Source organism: Mustela nigripes, chromosome 4, assembly GCF_022355385.1.
Source record: "Mustela nigripes isolate SB6536 chromosome 4, MUSNIG.SB6536, whole genome shotgun sequence".
Lineage (NCBI taxonomy): Eukaryota > Metazoa > Chordata > Mammalia > Carnivora > Mustelidae > Mustela > Mustela nigripes.
The window spans coordinates 5,417,363-5,438,098 of record NC_081560.1 but is presented as its reverse complement, the minus strand read 5'-3'; the positions used below and the strand labels follow the sequence as shown (position 1 = coordinate 5,438,098).

The window sequence follows — 20,736 nt, the reverse complement described above, 5'->3', positions numbered from 1 at the left end:
GCGCCGCAGACCCGCGCGAGGCCCAGCCCCAGGACGCTGCCGCGCCTGCTTCTCCCCCGCCGGCCTCCCTTCCTGGCGAGGCCCCCGCGTTCCCGGGGTGTGGCCTAGCGCGCAGTCACGAAGGTAGGCGTCCCTTCCTACCGCCCCAGGTGCCCATCGCGTACCTATTCGGGCTTGAGGGGGAGGGCCCCACCCGTCAGGCCTGGACCTGCACCCCCCACCCCCAGAGCGCGACGCGGACGCACTAGCTCTCGGTGAGCGCAGTGCACGGTCCGCTCCTCCGCACCAGAGGCTCCCGGCCTCGGCCAGATGCCGAGCCCTCGACCGCAGACACCGCCCCGCGGCTTCTCCTCCCGCCCCAGCCGAGGGCTGGCAGCGCGCCCCCTTCAGGTGACGAGGGGGCAGCTGGGGGCGGCTCCCCTCGGGGCCTCTCCGGAGCCCCGGCCCCACCTCCCCCAGGAAGCCCCTCCAGCTTCTCCGCCGAGGGATGGCCCACCCCTTCCCCGCGTCCCGCGTCGGGCGCCCGCGCTGCGCACGCGACCGGCAGGCGACTGCCGGGGCCTTTGAACTCCAGACCCAGACGGGGCGGCGGGAAGCCCTCCTCGGTTCCGGCCGACTTGGGGGCTTCAGAGCAGGGGTGACGGCTCCCCGATGTCACTGTCACAGGACGAAGCGCCTCTCCCATGGCCACTCCCCATACGAGTGACACCAAGGGTCATCGGGCCGCAGCCCCTCAGTGCCCCCTCGAGGAGAGGCAGGCCCGGGCGGGTGTGCGAAGCCCCGGTTCCGGGAACCCCTCCTCCCTCCGACGGGCCGCTGAGTTTGCAGAACAAAAGACATATTCCAGAGCGCGTGGAAGGACGTGTATTTCGGTTCTTCACCAGCGTCCTCAGGACAATCTGCCAAACTTAATGACAGCTGCTGCTGGGCTCTTTGAAGAAGTCCCGTTTCCCCCCAGGATGGGTTTAGCTTCTGGGGACCTCAGGCCCTGGGGGCTGTGGGGCCGCAGACCCTGGGTCGGGAGGGTCCCGCTGGGCCAGGTGCAGACCCGAGAGCGGGGCCGCTCTGCTGGGGGTGGCGGGGACGGAGGCGTGGTCCCCGAGGGCGAGCACGGTCGCCGTCCACGGGACGGGACGGGGCTTCAGAATCCACGGACACCGAGGCGGGGCACAGTCGGGGCGCTCAGGCGGGCTGCAGGGGCGCGGCGGCGCAGCCCACCTTGTTGCTGAAGAGGCGGGAGCGGCTGCGCGCGGGGGCGGCGGGGCGCGGCGGCGGCGCGCACGGGAGGCCGCGCACATCCCAGAGGCGCAGCGCGCCGTCGTGCGACGCCGTGTACAGCACCTGTTCGTGCACCTGCGGGCGCGGGGCGGCGCGTGGGGCGGCGCTGCGGGGGCGCCCGGGCCGCCCTCCCCTCCGCAGGGCCCGCAGCTTCGCTCGCGGGCGCGAACGGCACCTACCTAAGCCGAGGGCCGGCGGCCTCTCCGCCGGGGGCCTCGGGGTGCGGCGGGCGGCCTTCCCTCCCCGCCGAGGCAGAGCCCGGGGGCGGCGCGAGCGCCTACCTGGATGCAGTTGATGACGAAGGCGTGGCCGCGGAACACCCTCTGCAGCGCTCCGGACTGGGCGTCGAAGGCGCGCGCGCGGGCGTCCCCGCTGCCCGTGAACACTGTGAACACAGGGCGCCGCTGGGCCTGGGCAGGGGTGCGGCGGGGCGGGCCCGGGCCCCTCCGCCCGCCTCACCGGGAGGTCATAAGGTTCAAACGGGAACTAGCGGGAGCCCCTTGCAAGGAAGGAGGCGGCACCTTCATTCTGCTGCTACCGGCCTGGGAACTCAGGGGATCACCCACCTCCCCGTGCTCTGCAGGACCGCGGCTGCCCTCTCCCGCCCGGGCTCCTGTCCCTCCTGAGTACCACCTCCGCCCAGGTGCCCTCGCTCAGACTGTTTGGTGGAAGCCTTTGGTGAGGCCTGCTTCCCTGCTCTAAAGCCACTGCCTTGGGGTGGGGTCGGGGTGGGGGGGGAGTCATCTACCCCCCCCCCAACATCTGAGTTGCCTACTGGGACAAGGACCAACTAGAAATTTGTTCCTTCCTCTCCTCAGTAATGAACTTGGCCCTCCAAACAGAGCCTAGACCCTCTGGCGTTCGCTAGAGCGCCCCTGCCCAACCTCTCCACGGCAAGGGCCAGGATTTGGCCTTCCTTGCGCCTTTTCCTACGTTAGAGCTTAGTTCAAGAGTTCTCAGACTCCGTAAGCACCTGAGTCACCTGGATGGCGGTTAAGGCAGATTGCTGAGCCCACCTGAGTTTCCGTCCTAGGAGGTCTGGGGCGGGGCCTGCGAGCCTCCTTGCCTAACCAGTTCCAGCTGCCGCTGATTCTGCGGGTCAGGGACCACACTGAGTGCTGACCACAAGAACTCCGGTGTCTACTTATGGTCCCAGCCTGCGCTCTCCCAGAAATGACCCTGACGCTAGGATTGGAGTTCAAGTACTTCATCTGGCCTAGCATTCCACCAAGTGGGGAGAGAAACAGGAAGGATGTCCATACAGGCGAATTAGTGAGCAGGTGACTGCAGGGGGACCCCTCGGAGAAAGTGCAGACCACGTCTCAGAGCCGGAGCCCTGGGAGAGGGGGGCAGGTCATTGGTTGAGGGCCTCTCTTTGGGGTGTCAGCTCCTCCAACCTGCTCCTCACAGGAAAACACTCTAGGGCAGAGAACCTGAGGGGCGGCAGAGAGAAGCGCCCCTGGTGTGGTCCCCACAGCAACTACCGCACCCACCCAGCAGCCTGAGCAAGCTATGGGGGATCCCTAGCCTCAGGGATGTCTTCTTTACCCGGATTACTGCTTCACCTGCCTATTCCCAGCCTTGCTGCTGAAGCTACTGGTGAATATGTCTCTAGAGGGGGAGTTTCCTTCCTGGGTCTCTTCTGTTCCTTTCCTGCTTCCCCTACCCCAACCCAGTGTGGCTTCTGGGTGTCCAGTGGAGGGGAAGAGGGTCAGGAATTAAGTCCTATCACTCCCACAGCCCGTTGGCAATGGCCAGGACCAGTTTCCTTTATAGTGGGCAGCAGGTGGGGTCTATCCCAGCTGCTGCCAAGGGGTGGCGCTCTGGGCGACTTTAATCTTTTTAAACCAGAGGTCCTGACTTGGGAGCAGAGCCAGAATCACACTTAACATTAACAGGCTTGGACCCAGGAAGAAGGAAAAAATAATTTTCCCGTGTCAGACACCTAAATCCCGAGGGTATCTCAAGCTCTATTTTCAGAGATCCACATTCTATCTTCATTTAACACCCGTGCTGTGAAGTCAACTTGAATTTTGTGCTGCATCTCCCCCACACCCATCTGCTCCTTCAGTGTGAGTGAGTGTGTGTGTGTGTGTGAGAGAGAGAGAGAGAGAGAGAGAGAACAGAGCAGGGACGGGGGGCAATAGCAAAACGTAATGCTGGGCATTGTTTTGGGAAAGAGATGTTCAGGAACCTAGAAGCCCCACTCTCATGTAGGTATGGTGAGGTGTGTGGGGGTGGGGGGAGTGCTTTCTGGAGCAGTGTCTGTCTTCTGGGTGTGTCTAGGGTGTGCACATGAGCCAGGCCTCAGGGAAGAGCCAGCAAAGCTTAGGTGTGTCAGTTTGAGAACTGTGGGACAAAAAGCTTGTTGCCTATCCAATATGCCATTCTGCCCTTCTTTCTTTCCAAAATAACCTGATTAAAGTTGGCAGCAATATCCCCAGATAAGAGATTTTATTATTCAGTCTCTCTTTCAGGCAGCAAAGAGATGTATGCCAAGTCTTTGGGTAGAGCTTCCAAGAAAGATCTTTAAAGAGACCCACTCAACTAAGAGACACATCGTTTTACCTTTCCTTCTTCTTCCTGTCTGCCTAAAACGTGATATGATGGCTGGAGCTTCAGCAGCTACATTAAACTATGAGGCCCCCTAAAAGATAGAAGACGTATACTAAGAGCTATAAAGCAAAGTGATCAAAGGAAACTGGGTGCCTGGTAACTTTGTGGAACCATCCATTCCTGCCTGCACCGCCAGCCTCAGAAATTCTATCTGAGAAAAATAAACCACTGTTTCATTCAAGGCACTGTTACCTGGGCTTTCTGCTATCTGTAGCCAAATGTAATGCCAGGTGAAGCCAAACCCACGTGGCTCTTCAGTCTGGCGGGAGTTAGGTAACCTCAGGGTCTCATTTGAATAACGAGAATGTGTCCCTGAGATGCGCTTATCCCTGGGGCTCCTAAGCATTTGGGCTGTAATTTGTTAATAACCCTGGGGCGGGGGTGCCTGGATGACTCGGTCGGTTAAGCGTCTGTCCTTGACTCAGGTCAGGATCCCAGGGTCCTCTCTGCTCAGGGGCGCCTGCTTCTCCCTCTCCCCCTGCTGCTTCCCCTGCTTGTGCTCTCTCGATGCTGACCACCCCAAAGGGCCGCTGAGGCTCAGGAGGGAAGAAGTAAGAAGTAGGGCGCAGAAGCCCCGAGGGGCCCCGAGGGCGGGAGGATCTGGTGGGGGCGAGGCGTGAAGGGCGGAGGCAGCGCAGGCGGGTGGGAGCAGCTGGGGCCGGGCGGGAGTCACTTACAGGTGCCCGCGTGGTATCTGAGGGCGCTCACGCTGTGCCGGTGCGCCGCAAACGTGCGCACGCACTCCCCGGTGTCTGCCAGCCAGCACTTGACCGTCCTGTCGGCGCTGCCCGAGTACACGTGCCGGTTCACCAGCTGGGGGAGGAGGAGGGAGGGCGGCGCTGGGCCCGGGCTGCTGCCGCAGCAGGTGACTCGGATCCCCCAGACCACTCCGTGTGGTGGGCGAGGGGCGCGTGCCCGTCACTGGGAACCGTGGACGAGCGGGGAAGACCCTGCCGGGGGAACCCACCCAACGGCCCACCCGAGAATCCTGCCGCTTTGCCCCCGGCCACGGCCCCGACGGCTCCCCCGCACCGAGAGAGAAGCATCGTGTCAGAGCCTTCTCGTGGCGGGCGGGAGAAGGCCTGGGGGCGCTCGGCGCGCTAGGAGCAAGCGCCACAGAATGTTCCTGCGTGTCGTTACTGTCGGCAGCGTCTCTTGTCCGCAGCTGCTGGGGAAGAACCGTCCGTGCCTGAAAGTTTCCTGGGAATCCGCCTGTAGCTATGGCCCCGCTGCACCAGCGGTTCCCTCCATCATCCCTGCGGAGGACAGGGCTGCCGGGGCTGCCCTGGTGGGGAGGGAAGAGCCCTGGAGACAGGCTCCCCCACCTCCTGCCTGCCCCAGCTGACCAGAGTGGCTTTCACACCCCTGCTGGGTGTCACAGGAGAGAAGGCAACGGTCTCGGAGAGAAGGGATGTGGTGTCGGAGGCCCTTTGCAGGAGCTCCCCTGGCCGAGGCAGACCAGTCCGAGCCCAAGGGAAGGGCAAAGACTACTAAAATAATTCTGCAGGTTCATCTAGACCAAATCCCGGCAGCCAAGAGAGTCCCCACCCAGCCCCTCTGGTTAGCAGCGAAGCAGAGGAGAACTGGAAGCCGGGCACGGAGGGCGGCTGGGAGCCCTGGAGAGCCATTTGTGCCGGTGCTGGGGCCCAGTGACCCCTGAAGCCTTAGGAAAGAGGAGGCCCTTCAGCTGGGGCACCAGGCGGCAGGCCTGGAGGCAGCACAGACTGGCCCCCGGCATCCTTACCATGGCCCCCGCCTTCCTACCTTGAGCACACACCCGCCCAACGACAGCCACACTCTGGGCCCCTTTGCACTCCAGGGCCCGCGGCTGCCCCAGTTTTCCCCTATGAGTTCCTGGAGGACAGGGCTCTGACCAGTCCAGATTATATTTCCACCCCAGCCACAGCCCAGGTCAGACTTGGCTTTAGGCCATTCACTCCTGGCCCCGTGTGTCCTGACCGTCCCCAACAACCATCACTTTAGAGGCAGCCTCAAAGCCTCCAGGGACCACGCTTCCCCAACTTCCCACTGAGACTCACAGACCTGAAATTAAGGGAACTGGTGAGTGTGGCCTGTGGGCTGGAGGTCCCCGTGGGCCCCTGGGCCTCTCTGTGCCACTGAGTCCCCGTAAGGGGGGCCCTAAGCTTCCATGGCGGCTGTGGCAACGGGACGATGCCTCCTGCTCACCACACAGTGCGTCCCAAGAACGCGGGGCCTGTCGCACTGTGTTTACAAGTGACCAAGAAGCTCCATTTCAAAGTACAAATCACGAGTCCAGAGGCCCAGGATAAGCTCCAAGCATGTTGTCCTTGGCTGCCTCAGACCTCACTGTTCACTTTGGCTGCTTTCCTATGAGGACGTCCACGGGGAACAGCCGGGCAGCTTGGGGAGGCCAGAGGAGGCCCGAGGCACATGAGAAAGCACACAGACCCTGACGGGGGCATGTCACAGAAGACAGGACCTGCAAGACTTCCTCAGCCAAGACAGCTCTGGGGGGCCGGGGCTCAGGGGCCATCTCCCTGCTGTGCAATCCATCCAAGCAGGCCTGGGCCTCTGCTGTGGAGGCCCCTGGGGCGCGGGCCTCTCCCTGCTCAGCTCCCGGCCACAGATGCTCTCGGGGCAGGGGATGAAGCTGCCAGGCCAGGCTGCCGAGCACAGGTGGGCTCCAGACATCCCGCCTCAGGGGAGAGACTGCGGGAGGGGGTTCCCCCAGCCCAGCAGGGTGCAGGCCCCATCACACCTTTCTATGCTGCCCCTCAGCAGCTGTGAGGCCGTGGACAAGTTGCTCACCCCCTCTGAGCCTCTCACGTGTACAATGAGCACCTATAAGCACAGGCAGCCACGGCTGGATGGCCAACCACAGCGCAAGCTACCAGGCACCCGAGGGGCTCACGTCTGGGTCACACCCACTGCTAGTCCGTGGAGCCCTCACAACCACCAGGGGTGGGCCCGATTTCACGCTCAGAATCCCTGATCCAAAACCCTGGAGCCAGATGTATTTCAGGAGTTTTGGGATTTGAGCAACACCCTCGTGTTTCTACAGCAAAGGAATGCCTAGTCCCAGGAAATGGGACCAAGTGAGCTCCAGCGAGCTTCCTATCTGTGCGGGCCAGGCTTCGCCGCCAAGGACATTTTTGTGCCAAGCCTTTAAAAAAAAACCCAATTTCATGTTGTAGAACTTTTGGATGGAGGAATGAGGGACCAGCGTTTCTGGGTAGACATAACCTTCCCTTAACATGTAAAAAAACCAGAATTCCTATGTTGACAATAGCTGTGACCCTCGTATCCGTGAGGGCGGGTGTGTTTGGAGACAGGGTCTTTAAGGACGTAGTTAAGTTAAAATGAGGTCACGGGGGTGGGACCTAATCCATAGGACTGGAGTCCTTATAGGAAGAGGACACCTGGATGCGGAGGGTGGACAGGGACAATGCCATGAGAAGACGCCCAGCTACACGCCGACCCCCGGGTCTCAGGCTTGCAGCCCCAGAGCGGTGAGACCATCTGTCTCTGTCATGTCCACTGTCCCTGACTGCAGTACTCTGTTCCTCGGCCCAAGCTAACTAGGACTCGGGGGAGGGTGGTGGCTCAGAAGGCCCCCCGGGGGCCTCCCTCATAAGACAGGCGAGGGCCAGGCAGATCTCACCTCCAGACAGATGACAGAGCCCTGGTGCTCCCTGAACACCCTCAGCTGCTCCCCGCTCAGGATGTCCCAGGCGCGGATTGTGGCGTCGGTGCTGCCGGTGAAGGCGGTGTGACTGGGCGTGTCCAGCACAAGGCAGAGCACGGCTCCCGTGTGGCCCCGCAGCGTCTGGTGGCAGCAGCCGCTGGCCACCTGCCACACCTTGGCCGTGCCATCCGTGCTGCCCGTCACCAGGAGCCCCCCAACCTCCTCGGCACAGGGAGCCCCGGGCAGGTCCCAGGGCGCGGAGTAGGCTAGGGTCAGCACGCAGTTGCGGTGGCCTCGGAACTCCTGAGCCACCTGTCCCTTGTCCACGCTCCAGGCTCGAGCTGTGCGGTCGTAGGAGCTGCTGAAGAGCTGGTTGTTGGCGACCAGGATCCTGGTGGGAAGAGGGAGAGGGCAGAGGTCAGAGCATGCGGGGCTAAGGGGCAGGGGTCAGAGCATGCAGGGCTAAGGGGCAGGGGTCAAACTTCGTAGGGCTTAGGGCAGGGGTCAGACCACACAGGGGTGCCTAACAGGCCGTCAGGAGGGCCCTTTGTCTGGTGTCCTCTGTGTTCAGTGAGCCGGGAGAACCTCATGTGGGTGGAGCGGAGCTCTGTTCGCACCCATGGGGAGAGGAGAGGCTCCCGGGGCAGCAAATACTCAGGACTTTCAGTCTCACTTCGGTGAACACTAAGAACTTCTTCCCAGGAAATACACGTTTGTCTTCACTATAGAACTTTGCTTAACATCAAAGACTCTGTTCACACACCCGTGTTAAGAAGCCCTGAGCCCCCCCCCTCCGCACCCCCTGGAGCCCACAAAGGGGCGGGACAGCTGCACTGGGCATGTGTCACAAGTGTGGGGACAGAGCAGTTGATTCCCTGGGCACAGGCTACTCAGTAACACAATCCAGTGGCTAAGCAAGACTTAGTGTCTACCCAGCATGGTCCATTTGGGACCCCGACCCCTCAGACATGGGGCGCGTGGATGTGTGTGTATGGGGTGTGTGTGCCCAGGAGAGTCGCAACCCCGCGGAGCATAATTTCTGGCCTCAATTACCCAGGTTTGCTTTTGAGGAGCAGCTGAGAGTTTCCGGTTACAAGCTGGACGCACGCCTGTCCCCTGAGATGTGGCCTCTCCCTGCCGCCCTGTCTCATGGCACGAGACTCCCACATACCCACACCTTCCCCCAGTCCCACGCTTTCTCAAGGAAGGGTGTCGGGAAGCGACCAGCAGGAGGTGGGACGTCCTGCACCACCTCGCGGGCTCGCCCCTGGTGGCAGGTGGGACCCTGCGGGCTCCAGCTAAGGAGGCCGGGGAAATCTCGGCTGTGGGAAGGTGACTTGTCCCCTCACAGGCGTCCCGAGCCAGCACAACACTTGCGTCTCTGCGGAGGGTCGGTACCTCGCTCCTGCCCTGTGGGTGCACAGCTCTGACTGCAGGTGGGCAGGCGCCCAGACCCCTGGTCATACCGGACACTCCCTCGGGAGTCTAAGACGGCCACCGCAAGTTACATAAATGGTGTCAAATTGATCTGATTAGCAAAGGAATTTTCATGGCTCAGCTCAGACCCAAATTCAATAAGGAAAGGAAAAATTCAAACGTTTTTGAGAAGGAGGGGGTGGGAAATTTCAATGACAACATGGAAAGGGGAGGTTTAAAAATACCCTGCACTCCGTCTTCACAACCCCCTCTGGTTGACCGTCAGGTACTAATTAGGCCACTTCCTCTGGAATCTGTTCCCATCAGCAGAAGCTGTGGCCTCCGTCGCTTTTCCCTGGGCCTCGCAGTGGGCAGTGCGCTGCCCGGGTGCCCAAGGGGGGCGTCCAGGCACAATCAATGTGTTGGTGGGGCCTCCGACCCCCCACATGCAGCCCATGTCATGCCTGAAACACAAGCGTCCGGGGACCCCCATCCTCTGTGCTCCTGATGACCTCAGACGCGTCTGCACGTAGGGAACCTCAGTTCCTCCAGCGGCAGGGGCCACACGGCCTCCCTCTCTGTCCCCGGAGCACCTCCCCCCACCACACTGACCTGTTCACGATGGACGTGTGTCCTCGGAAGACCTGCAGACACTGCCCGGTGCGCACGTCCCACTTTCTGATGGTGCGGTCAGCGCTGCATGTGAAGGCGGCCTCGTCCTCCAGCTGGCAGAAGGTCACGTAGCTCTCGTGCCCTGTGGACGGGGTCGGGGGGGGGACACGTGAGCGCAGGGCATGGCAGCTTTTGTCTCCCTTCTGTGAAGAAAGCAGGGCTGGGGCGTGTTTGAGACGAGCTCAGGATCACCAGCCCTTTGGAGGGGCGACTTGGTCTGGGAGGCTCAGGAGCTGCGGGCTGCCGGGAGAAATTCAGGGGGCCCCTCTCTCTGCCCCCCCAGATCCTTTTGTTCTCTCTTTTCCTACTCTCTCTCCTTCCTCTTCCTCCTCTGCCTTCTTCAGCAGTCTGTCTCCAGACTCCCGCTGTTTGTATGCACTCAGTGGCTGAACAAAGCCACTGTCACTGTCACCGAGGCAAGAAGTATAGAGGCCCAGGGCCTTGGCCTTCGGGGCCAGAGGCCCGGCCTAGGTCTTGGTGCTGCCACTGAGTCACCTCTGCACACCCCCATCTCCTGGTCCCCGCCTCGTGGGGCCGGCGCGCAGATTGGGTGAATGCCGGACGGTGGCTGTTTGCGGCCCGGTGATGCAGGGTCCAAGCGGGGCCTGTGAGGGGAGGGGAGAAAAGCCAGGGGGAGAAGACGGCCCACGCCAAAGCAGGAGAGGGCCCCGCAGGCCGGAATTCAGGTGTTTGGCGGAAACGGTGGAGAAGGCTCAGGCAGAGGGAGGTCTAGGGACAGACTGAGGGCCACACGGAGCCGCGGCTCGGCCAAAGGCACCTGCTCGCCCACCTTGTCGGGGCGATGATGGGTGGTTTGACTTCCGGCCTGGCTTATAAAGCAGCCCCGGAAGGACTCAGCTCCCAGTCAGAGCAGGGCCTGTCCTCGGGCGCCTGGCTCTGTCTCAGGGCCGGCCGGCTGGCCCGCTCAGCGGAGCCTGTGACTTTGATCTTGGGGTTGTGAGCTGGAGCCCCATGTTGGCTATAGAGTCTACTTAAAAAACAACAACAAAATCCCTTAAAGTCCTGCATGATAAAATCTCAATCTGTTTAGAATATAAAATCAGCATTTATGGGTCAGACAGGCCCATATATGCAAAGATTCTCTCTATGCCTGGACTAGTTCTATACCTGCACGAACGCCTATGTATGTTTAAAAAAACATGTTTCCACCTCAGATAACTTTTTTTTTTAAAGATTTTATTTATTTATTTGACAGACAGAGATCACAAGTAGGCAGAGAGGCGGGCAGAGAGAGAGGAGGAAGCAGGCTCCCTGCTGAGCAGAGCCCAATGCGAGGCTTGATCCCAGAACCCTGGGATCATGACCTGAGCCGAAGGCAGAGGCTTTAACCCACTGAGCCACCCAGGCGCCCCAACTCTTTTTTTTTTTTTTTAAATTTTATTTATCCATTTGACAGAGAGAGATAGAGAGAGCACAAGCAGAGAGGCAGGCAGAGAGACGGGGAAAGTAAGCTTCCACTGAGCAGGGAGCCTACTGCAGGACTCGATCCTGGGACCTTAGGATAATGACCTGAGCTGAAGGCAGACGGTTAACTGACTGAGCCACCCAGACACCCCGATAACAACCTTTTATTCCCCCTGATAACGAGTCCTGATAGCAAACTGAAGCTGAGTATATTTGAAAAGAATCCAGAAACCAGGGGTGCCTAGGAGGCTCAGTCGGTTAAGCAACTGCCTTCGGCTCTGGTCATGGTGCTGGAGTCCCAGGATCCCAGGGAGTCCTGCATCGGGCTCCCAGCTCCACAGCAGGTCTGCTTCTCCCTCTGACATTCTCTCCTCTCATGCTCTCTCTCTCAAATAAATAAAACCTTTAAAAAAAAAAAAAGAAAAGGATCCAGCAACCAGAAAATCAATAGAATCAAAGGAATGTTATACGTAAGATCCATTTCACAGATGAAGAAATTGATTAATTCAAATATCTACATGTGTGGGATATATTAATTACGTTAAAGATTGCGACTGAATTTTAAAATTCTGTCTAGATGTCTGGTATCAGACAAGGATTTTTTTTTTTTTGAAAGCTTTTATTTATTTATTTAACAGAGGGAAAGAGTGCATAAGCAGAGTAGGCAGCAGAGGGAGAGGGGGAAGCAGGGTCCCCACCAAGCAGGGAGCCCGATGTGGGGCTCGATCCAAGGACCCCAGGATCATGAAGAGCTGAAAGCAGACACTTAACTGGCTGAGCCACCCAGGCACCCCCAGACAGGGATTTAGAATTTTCTGGGCAGTTTCCGGCTGATGGGCACTTTTTGGCCCTGGGGTTTTAGCTCAGTTACTCTTGGAAGAACCCAACTCCCTGTGTTCTAAGAAAGAGAATTTTTTTTAAAAAGGAAGGAAGGAAGACATGTTTTCCAGTCTTCTTGGAGAGCATGTACCAGGCCTCTAAGAAAACAAAGTTTGTGCGAAGTAAGTAAACACTGGGAGATGATGCAGATCAGGTTTCCTTAAAATACACGTCAGTTGAAAAGTCGAGGGCAAAATGTTTGGCAAAACACAGCCCAGCTTTTTGCCAATTCCCAAATGTTTATGAAATATTTTAAGATTGTCAACAAACTACCCTGAAACCAGAGCTGCCATGGGGGTGCCCAGCGGCGTCTGAGGAGGCCCCTGGCTTCCAGGGTTGGAAGGTGGCCCAGCACCCCGAGGGCAGTGGGGTGCAGCAGAGCCGGCCCTGCCCACAGACCCCCCCACCACCCTGCAGTCATCCTCCGGGGGCGGGGCTGCACCGTCAGGGGTCAGCCAAGCCAGGAGAGGCACCCGCAAGGGCATGGGCCGCCTCCTGGCTGATTCTGTCCCGTCTTGACAGTCCGACAGCAGGAAGGCGACCTGCCGTGTGCGTATATAAGGCCAAGAAAAGTGCTGGAAAGCCGAGTGGCCAGTAAGCCGTGGCACCCGTCCTCAGCGAAGCCACAGCCACTAGCCCAGGGATGTGGACCAACTGCATGACCCATGCAAGTAGGGGGAACGATGTATACGATACAAATATAAATACCTGTAGGGGCACCGGGGGAGCGCAGTGGGTTAAGGGGTGACTCGGTTTCAGCTCACGTTGTGATTTCAGGGTCGAGGGATCGAGCCTCACGTCAGGCTCGGTGCTGAGCATGGAGTCTGCTTGGGATTCTCTCTCCCCCGCCCCTCCCCCACCCCTCTCTAAAATAAATAAAACTTTAAATATATATACATACAGAGAGACGTGTATATAAATACCTATAAACAAAGACGTGAAGAGTCAATAATGAAAAGAATTTTTTAAATGTAAAAAAAAAAATCCCATCTCTGAAGCTGGGCCAGGCTGACCCTCTGCCCCTCAGGGGCCAGCTCGGAGCTCGTTGAGATTCTGTGCAGCGGTCAAGGGCCTCCCAGGGACAGGCCCCTTCCTCTGCATGCCGGGCAGCGACTCCGCGTCTGAAAACCCACGCTGAACGAGCCCCAGCTCAGAGCCCAGCCGGCAGAGGCTGCAGAGCGTGTCCCTGACCGCAGTCCGCAGACCGTGCGACAGGGTCCACTGCACACAGCCGACAGGGTCCCCTGGGGAGGGACGGATGAGGGAGGCTGGGGACAAGGGGGGGGGCCTATCCCGTCTCCAGGGACCACAGCACCACCACCATGAGCTGTTGGAATTGGGTAGAATAAGCAAAAAAGCCCAACTAAAAATAAACATTTTTAAAGGGAGAAAGAATGCAGATAAGATGCAGTTACTATGTTCAAAAGGACATGCTGAGGCTCAAGGTTTTCTGCCAAGTCGGCCCTCCCCGCCTCCCCGGCCGCACACCCTGGGACTCGCTAGAAGCTGGGGGTCGAAGTGCCCCTCCACGTGCCGGAGGAGCCACTGGGCCACGGGCCTCCTGGGGTCTGCGGCCGCAGAGGGGGGCTGCCGTGGGCACCGGCCACGCTGGAACACTCGTTCCACTACCTTGGCATGAAGAGCGGGGCCTCCCCTCCCTCTGCCGCCTCTCTCCTCTCCTCCGGCCTGCTCCCTGCGGCGCCCCCACTCCCTGGGGGCTCCCTGACACCCCCCCCACCCCGCCTGCAGGGTTCAGACAGCTGGGAGCCCCACAGGAGACCTGGGTCAGGATCTGCTGGCCCACAGCCATTAAAACCTCAAACCTCGGTCACACTTCCCTGGAGGGAGGCCTCTCCACAGCCATTTCCGGGCTGCCGGGAAGGCTCCAGACCCGGCTCCTCCAGGTCTGGGAGCCCTGAGAGCCCTGTGGGTACCAGCCACGGATCCGGGGGATCCCCTACAGCGTGCCCACCTTTGGAAAGGGTCTTTTTTTTTTTTTTTTTTTTTGTATCAAACTGGCCTTTAGCTACTGTGTTGAGGTGCCATTTTTGTTTCCTGCCTGATGGAAGTACATCTGGGTGTGTGACGTCAGCAAGCCACAGCAGCGAAGGCTACATGTCCCTGGCGTGGAAGGTGTGGCTGAAATTGTGTCTGACAAAGCCATGGGAGACTCAGCCAGGACAGGCTGGTGCTCCTGTGGCTGGTGCCACCGCAGGGCCTGTCTTTCCAGTCCCGCTCCTCTCAGCCCACACCCTCCACCAGGCAGCTCTCCGGCCTCCTTCTGTGACCTCCTCAGTGGGCACCCACGGGGAGCTCACTACCTGCGGATGCTGGCCGCTGGAGAGCTGAAGAATGAATTACTGACCTGTGCTTCCGTCAGCCACATCCATGCTTACAACAAACTGCATTTTGGAGTGCCTAGGTGGCTTAGTCGGTTAAGCGATTGCCTTTGGCTCAGGTCATGATTCCAGGATCCTGGGATCGAGTCCCATGTCAGGCTCCCTGTTAATCAGGAAATCTGCTTGCCCCTTTCTTTCCCTGTCTCTTCCCTGGCTTATGTGCATTTTCTCTCTCTCTCAAATAAATAAATAAAATCTTTGAAAAAAAAAAAAAACAAAAAACGTAGGAGATGACTCAGCAAGCCCACCTCTGTGTCTCTACAAAAGAAACGGAAAACAGGGCTTGGAAGAGGTATTTGCACACCCAAGCTCATGGCGGCACTTCTCAGCACATCATGTGGAAGAAACCCAAGTATCTGCGGACAGATGAATGGGCAAAAAGAGGCAGACAGCAGACCAGTAAGCGGCCTTCCCAAGGAAGGAAATCCTGACAGCCACGACAGCTGGGATGAACCTTGAGGACATCCTGCTAAGTGACGTGAGCCTGTACGAGGTCCTCAGAGCGGTCAGATTCAGAGGCAGAACGCAGGATGGTGGGCGCCAAGGCCTGGGGTGGGAGAAAGCGGGTTATTGTTCGAAGTGGACACCGCCTCAGTTTTCCGGGATGGACAAGTTCTAGAGATGGGTCCTGGTAATGGCAGAAGGTCATCAATGTTTACTGTCTTCAAACGGTACACTTAAAACTGGTTAAGATGGCCAGTTGGATGCTACATGTTTTCTATTAGAGTTTGTCGTCCTGGAGCAAGAGGGAGGAGCGCAGAGCCTCCCGAGCCTCTCTGCCTGCGGAAACACGGGAGCACTCGCTAGCCCTTCCCAGCCTTGAATGGTGGAATCGGGCCTCAGGAGCAAAGGATGGAGAGTTTGGGGCTGGCCGGGCGCCGCGTCAAGGAGATGCTCTGGCTCAGGCTGGGCTTGTGGATGTGAGCCTGGAGGACAAGGTCACTCACAGGAGCCAGGAGCTCTTTACTGACCGGTTTTCCCACCCCCTCATAACCTCGTAAGACCGGATGACTATTTTATCATCCCAATTCACAGATAAAGAAACTAAGGCGTGAGAACTTAAGTAATGAGATTTGAGCCCAAGCCGCCCAGCTCCAGAGCCCGGGCTCACGACTAGTAACGGCCTGTCCTGCCTCCCTGCCCCCTCCCTGTGGCGGGTAGGGGTCAGGGGTCATCGGGACCGACAGGCACCAGCAGGCTTCCAGCAAACAGGAGGTGCCGGTTGTTCACACGGAACTGAAAACAAACAGCTCCCCACCATGCCGGGAGACGCCGCTAGAAGACAAGGACGCTTGTGGCACAGCCGCGGTGGGCTGGAACCTTCAGGCCGGTGCCTTACGACATGGGAACAGCTCAGGATGGGGACGGTCATCTTGGGACATGCTGCTTATCTCACTGAGCCGGCGGAGTGCGCTGAATGACTGGTACCCAAGGAATAAGGAAAAAAGGGGGAGGGGTTAACTCCATTAAATGCGACTCTTCCCTTTACAGAGTAATTGGGCCGTAAGCCTACACATGAAAGCCAGTCCCACGGACTGAAAAAAGAAAGCCCCCGAGGGAGGGAAGCTGGGGGGCCCTGGTGACTCAGCCTGCTCCCCAGGACCAAGGGTGACAACTTGGCCACCGAGACACCACCCACAAGGGCTGTTCTTCCTTTACTGCACATCAACTTTCAAAATGCTGCAAGATTCACAGAAAAGCCTTGGGTCCCCCTAACTGCCTCTGGCCCCCTGGGGGAGCTGAGCAGAGCAAGAAGCTCCAGGGCAGAAGGAGAATGCCCGGCAGGAGCTGCGCACACCGGCCACGCTGCCCCAGAAATCCAGGCTTGGCCCCCTGCCAACAGGCTCTTCTCCAGAACCTTCTTAGGGGCCCAGAGCTGCAGCAGGCGCTGGCACTCACCCCAATCTGGCAGTTTCCACAACAGGAGTAGAAAGAGCCTGGAGTGGGGGGTCAGGAGAGCCCCACAGATCTGTAGGTTGTCCTGATGCAAGCCGGAGCCACACAGAGGGGGCAAAGCTGTCCATGCAATCCCTCAGTGTGACCTCAGCCAAGTCCCATAACAGCTCCCGTCTCAGGGCGTGCAGACAACAGAACCTACCTCACAGGCCAGGTTATCTAGAAAACACTTCGTACACTCCGTGTGCCAGTAAAGAGATCTGTGCCTGCCTAGTCCCGTCTATAGACCCGTGTCGGCTCTACCCACATCACAGTTTTGAGCATTAATTATAATGGATAAAGAAGTAAGTGTATTGAGGGATATTAATAAAATACAGGATATTAAACAAATGCTAAGACACTGGTTATTATTTCACTAATACAAACAAATCTTATTGGGGGCAGAGCTGGCAAGACCTTGCTTTCCTTGGGGGCCACGCAAGGAGTATCTCATGCCCCAAAAGACTCTTTTTCAAGTTGAGTGTAATAGTGCGATTTCCGGATAAGGAAAGGTAACTCCTGTCAACCCTTACAGCCGCAGAAGCAATTCTGACAGACACAAGCAGCAAGGATTCATCTGATAGTTTTCCTTGGAGCGGGACGGCTCTCAAGCAGGCCACCAGAGGGGCAGGCACCGCCTCACCAGGACATGGGGGTTGGTGTCCTGAGGGGACAAGCCACTGTGAGGGCCACCAAAATGGGTGGGAGGGGGAGTTGCCAGGCATGAGCTGGGAGGTGATGGCGGAGCAGGGCTGGACAGGAGGGTGGGCTCTGGAGAGACCCTGGGTACAGAGTCCCATGCCCACCTGGAACCACCCTGGAAGAGCGGGGAGCTTGACTGGGGGGGTCACCCACCTTCGAACTAGGCTCCCACACTGGACACCAGGCCCGGGAGCTCCCTGGGGTCAGGGTGCATCAGATCCAGCCAAAAGCTTGTTAGAAACGCGAATTCTGGAGTCGTACACCAGGGCCCTCACTGGAACTGGGACCTGGGAATTCATGTTTCTGAAAGCCCGCCAGATGAGTCTTATGTTTGGAAAAGCACTACAACTGGATTATAAATTTTGGGCAGATCTTAGATCTCCCAGCCTCACTTCAGTGCCTGTCAATCTGTGTGACATTGGGGGTGACTTTGGGGGTAGCCAGAGGAATATGTGTTAGTTTGTAACTGACTCTGCTTTATCACCCCCGGCCTCAAGTAACGGCCAATCCAAATGCATCTCTGGGCTGTGAGATATCCACCATAACTGCTTTTATTTAAAAGCAATAGGGTCGGGGTGCCTGGTGGCTCCAGTGTCTGCCTTGGCCCAGGTCATAATCCCAGACTCCCTGCTCAGTGGGGAGCCTGCTTCTCTTCTCCTCCCCTTGCTTGTGCTCTCTTTCTGTCAAATAAGTAAATAAAATATTTTTAAAAAATAAAAAACAAAACCAATCGAGTCCGTATCAGCCAATAGTGAAGCTGATTTGTACTTGTACTCCCTGTGCCTACAGGACTTGGAAGGCCTGGGGAGGCCACCCAGGATTTGCTGATTGTGGTGGAAAAAAACCAGGCGGTGATAAATAACCATGTGCAGAACCTTGTGCTCCAAGGGGCTGTACCCGCTGCTCAGGGGACACCAGGGGTTGAGCTGGAGCAGGGACTCACAGCCCTGGCCTGCAGACATGTGACAGGGGCCCAGGGTATGAAAGCCATCCACCTCCAGTGACAATACACAAATATAAACCCGTATGTAGGCACTTGTGAAACTTTCATAAAACGGTATGTATGTCAGATGGCCTGGGTGGTTCAGCCTGCCTTTAGCTCAGGTCATGATCCCAGAGTCCTGGGATGGAGCCCCACATCCGGCTCCCTGCTCGGCTGGGAAGCCTGCTTCTCCCTCTCCCGCTCCCCCTGCTTGTGTTCCCTCTCTGGCTGTCTATCAAATAAATAAATAAAATCTAAAACAAACAAACAAACAAACCCCAAACAGTATGTACTCCTACTGTGTGTGCCTCCTGCCATGCATTGTTTCCAGATAAACTAAATTGGTTTAACAACCCCTTTTTGAGAAACTTTGATCCACCCCCCCCCCCCCCAGCCCCTTCATTTTCCAGCAGAAGAAACAGGCAGGCACAAGAGAGCAGAGCAGAAAGGCTCTGCTTTTTAATGGGGAAGGGGGCGTTCAGATTTCAACTCAACCCCCCACAGGCTGTGTGACAACTTACTTCCTGCCTCAGTTTCCCTGTCTGCACGACTGGGCTAACAGCAGTGTGAAGACCGGGCACGGCCGGCCGTGCTCGGTGCCGCCCGCACCTCGCAAGCGCCGGTGGTGACAATGGCTCCTGGAGGAAATGTCCGGCCGAAGGCCACTCGGGCAGCGAGAGACGGGGGAAGGCGCTGCCTAGCGCGGGGAGTGCGCGGAGGTGCGGTTCCGGGGGAGTCTTAAGGCCGCTGTGACTGCAGTGATTTCCTGCACCGGGCGGACAGGTGAGGGGAGACCCCTGCAGCCGGGGCACCCCGGCCCCGCGGGCTCCGCACCCCACCCCGCGCGCGCTCGGCCGCTCGCACGCTGGGTCCCCACGAGCGCTCCCCCACGAGGGCCCCGCCGTGGGCGGGGTTGGGCTCTAGGGCAGGGGCCGGCGGGCCGCAGGGCTGAGGTGTGCGGCGGCCGAGCGTACCGCGGGGACGGCGGGAGGGTGTACCTTGCAGGAGCGCGCAGCACTGGCCGTCCGCGGTGCTCCAGAGCCGGGCCGTGCCGTCCTCGCTGCCCGTCAGCAGGCGCTGCCCGTCCGGGCTCAGGCTGAGCCAGTTGATGCCCCCGCGGTGGTCGGCGCAGACCCTCAGGGCCGACCCTCCGCCCCCCATGCGGCCGGCCGGGCGGGAGACGAGGAGGCTGCGCCCCGCTACGGAGGGGCGCCCCGGCATCCGCGCGGCGGCTCTCGGCGGCGGCGTCCCGCGGCCATGACCCTGCGGGGCACGGGGTGCGGCGGAGGTGAGGCGGGGGCCCTCGCTCCCGCGCCGCCCGCGCCGCCTCCGGACCCGCGGACCGAGCGGGAGGTACGGGGAGGCGCTGCGGGGGGCGGCCCGCGGGGACCTCCCGCTCCCGCAGTGGAGGAGACCCGGCCCGTCGCCGCCGGCTTCCTCCCTTCCCCACGCCCCACCTGAGCGGGCCCGTGCTCGGAGCCGGGACCCCCGGGCAGAGGCGTCTCCCCGCGCGCTGGAAGGCTCGGGCCTCGTCGCGGGGTCCGGCGGCGGGGGGACCCCGGCAAGCAGAGCGCCCCGCGGCCGGGCGCCGCGCGCTGGGGGCGGCGAGTGTGGAACAATACAGCCAGCCTGGCTCCTCCTCAGAGACCACCCCCCAACCTGTCCCCTCCCACTTCTCCGGCCGGCGCCCCAGCCCCCACCCCGCTGCCCCACCCCGGCACCCGGCGCTCCGGACCCTCCTCGGCGCGCGGGCACAGCGCCCTCCCCGGGGACGCCGGGAACCCGCGCACGTGCGGCTGTCCCCGCTGCCCCGTGCGGCGACCGAAGGCCGGGACGAGGCGGGGGAGGTGGACGCAGGGTCCGGTGGGGCGAGACGCGCGCGCCCCGGAGCTGACTCGGGCTGGCGGCTGCGCGCCTCGACCCGGCGAGTCTGTGCCGCTCCAGGCTCCCAGCCCTAAGGACGCTGGCAGAGAGGTTCTCGGGGGACTTTGGGGCGGCCCCCTTGTTGCAGAGCGCTCCTAGTCCGCTCTCGCTGGGAAATTACACATACGCCCCGATTCGCAAGTGGGGTGGCGGCGGGCGAGCGAGGGAAGAGCGGCGCGATGGGGCTTCCCGGAGAGGTCAGGCTCAGGGTTGTGAGCGGCCGCGGGGTCCTAGGCGACCCGCTCCCGCTTCCTCGTGCTGGGGGTTTGGGGCCCCCACCCACTGATCCGTCTTTCGACAACCTCCCCCACCCCCATCGCATCCCAGCGCCTCTCACGGTCCACTGAGGTCTCTACAGGAATCCCACACCCCGGGTTGTGAGCCCTCCCGGAATGTCTGCTGGTTCCCATTAGAGCCGTTCCGGTGCCTGCTTCGCGGGGGGCGGGGAGGGGTAACACCCCCCACGCTGGTTCCTCCAGGTCCTAAAGGGAGCAGGGTTTCCCGAGGGGCGGGGTGGAGGGGAGGCCAGGGAACAAGGTCGCTTTGGAAAGCCAGACCCTCTCCCAGTGGCTATGTCCAGACTCGCAAAGAAAACCCCATAATGGGGTCCCAAAGTACGTGGGACAATTTATTCTCCCAGGGTCTAAACCAGAGAAATGCACCCTTTCCCTAATCCTGGGAATCAGCTTGCAGTTAAGTTGAAGAAGGCACCCGGTGAAGGGTGGAAGGAAGGGGGCCCTGACGCAGTGGGATTTGGATTGTGGAGGTGGCCTGATAGGAGGCGGGAGGCGGGTGTGATCATGCCGGAGAGAGGAAGTCGGAAACTGGTGAAGTATTCTAGA

At 59.6% G+C, this 20,736-nt stretch overlaps 1 protein-coding gene across 7 annotated transcripts in view; it reads right to left on the bottom strand.

Moving 5' to 3' along the window:
* WDR86 (WD repeat domain 86) overlaps positions 1-20,317 on the bottom strand; it is a 28,318-nt gene extending 8,001 nt beyond the window's left edge. Inside the window, exons 1-7 of one of the 7 annotated variants that reach the window (XM_059396079.1) lie at positions 19,429-19,603; positions 18,970-19,234; positions 9,590-9,731; positions 7,538-7,952; positions 4,572-4,707; positions 1,560-1,663; positions 835-1,353 (exon numbers count right to left, since the gene is read on the bottom strand). In XM_059396079.1, coding sequence (XP_059252062.1) covers positions 1,183-1,353; positions 1,560-1,663; positions 4,572-4,707; positions 7,538-7,952; positions 9,590-9,731; positions 18,970-19,192 — 1,191 coding nt within the window. In that variant the 5' untranslated portion in view covers positions 19,193-19,234; positions 19,429-19,603 and the 3' untranslated portion in view covers positions 835-1,182. Of the gene's footprint in view, positions 1-834; positions 1,354-1,559; positions 1,664-1,707; positions 1,778-4,571; positions 4,708-7,537; positions 7,953-9,589; positions 9,732-18,969; positions 19,235-19,428; positions 19,625-20,231 lie in introns of those variants that run through there. The other 6 variants (XM_059396078.1, XM_059396077.1, XM_059396080.1 and 3 more) reach the window with 6 other exon arrangements.
* Between the last annotated feature and the right edge of the window lie 419 nt (positions 20,318-20,736).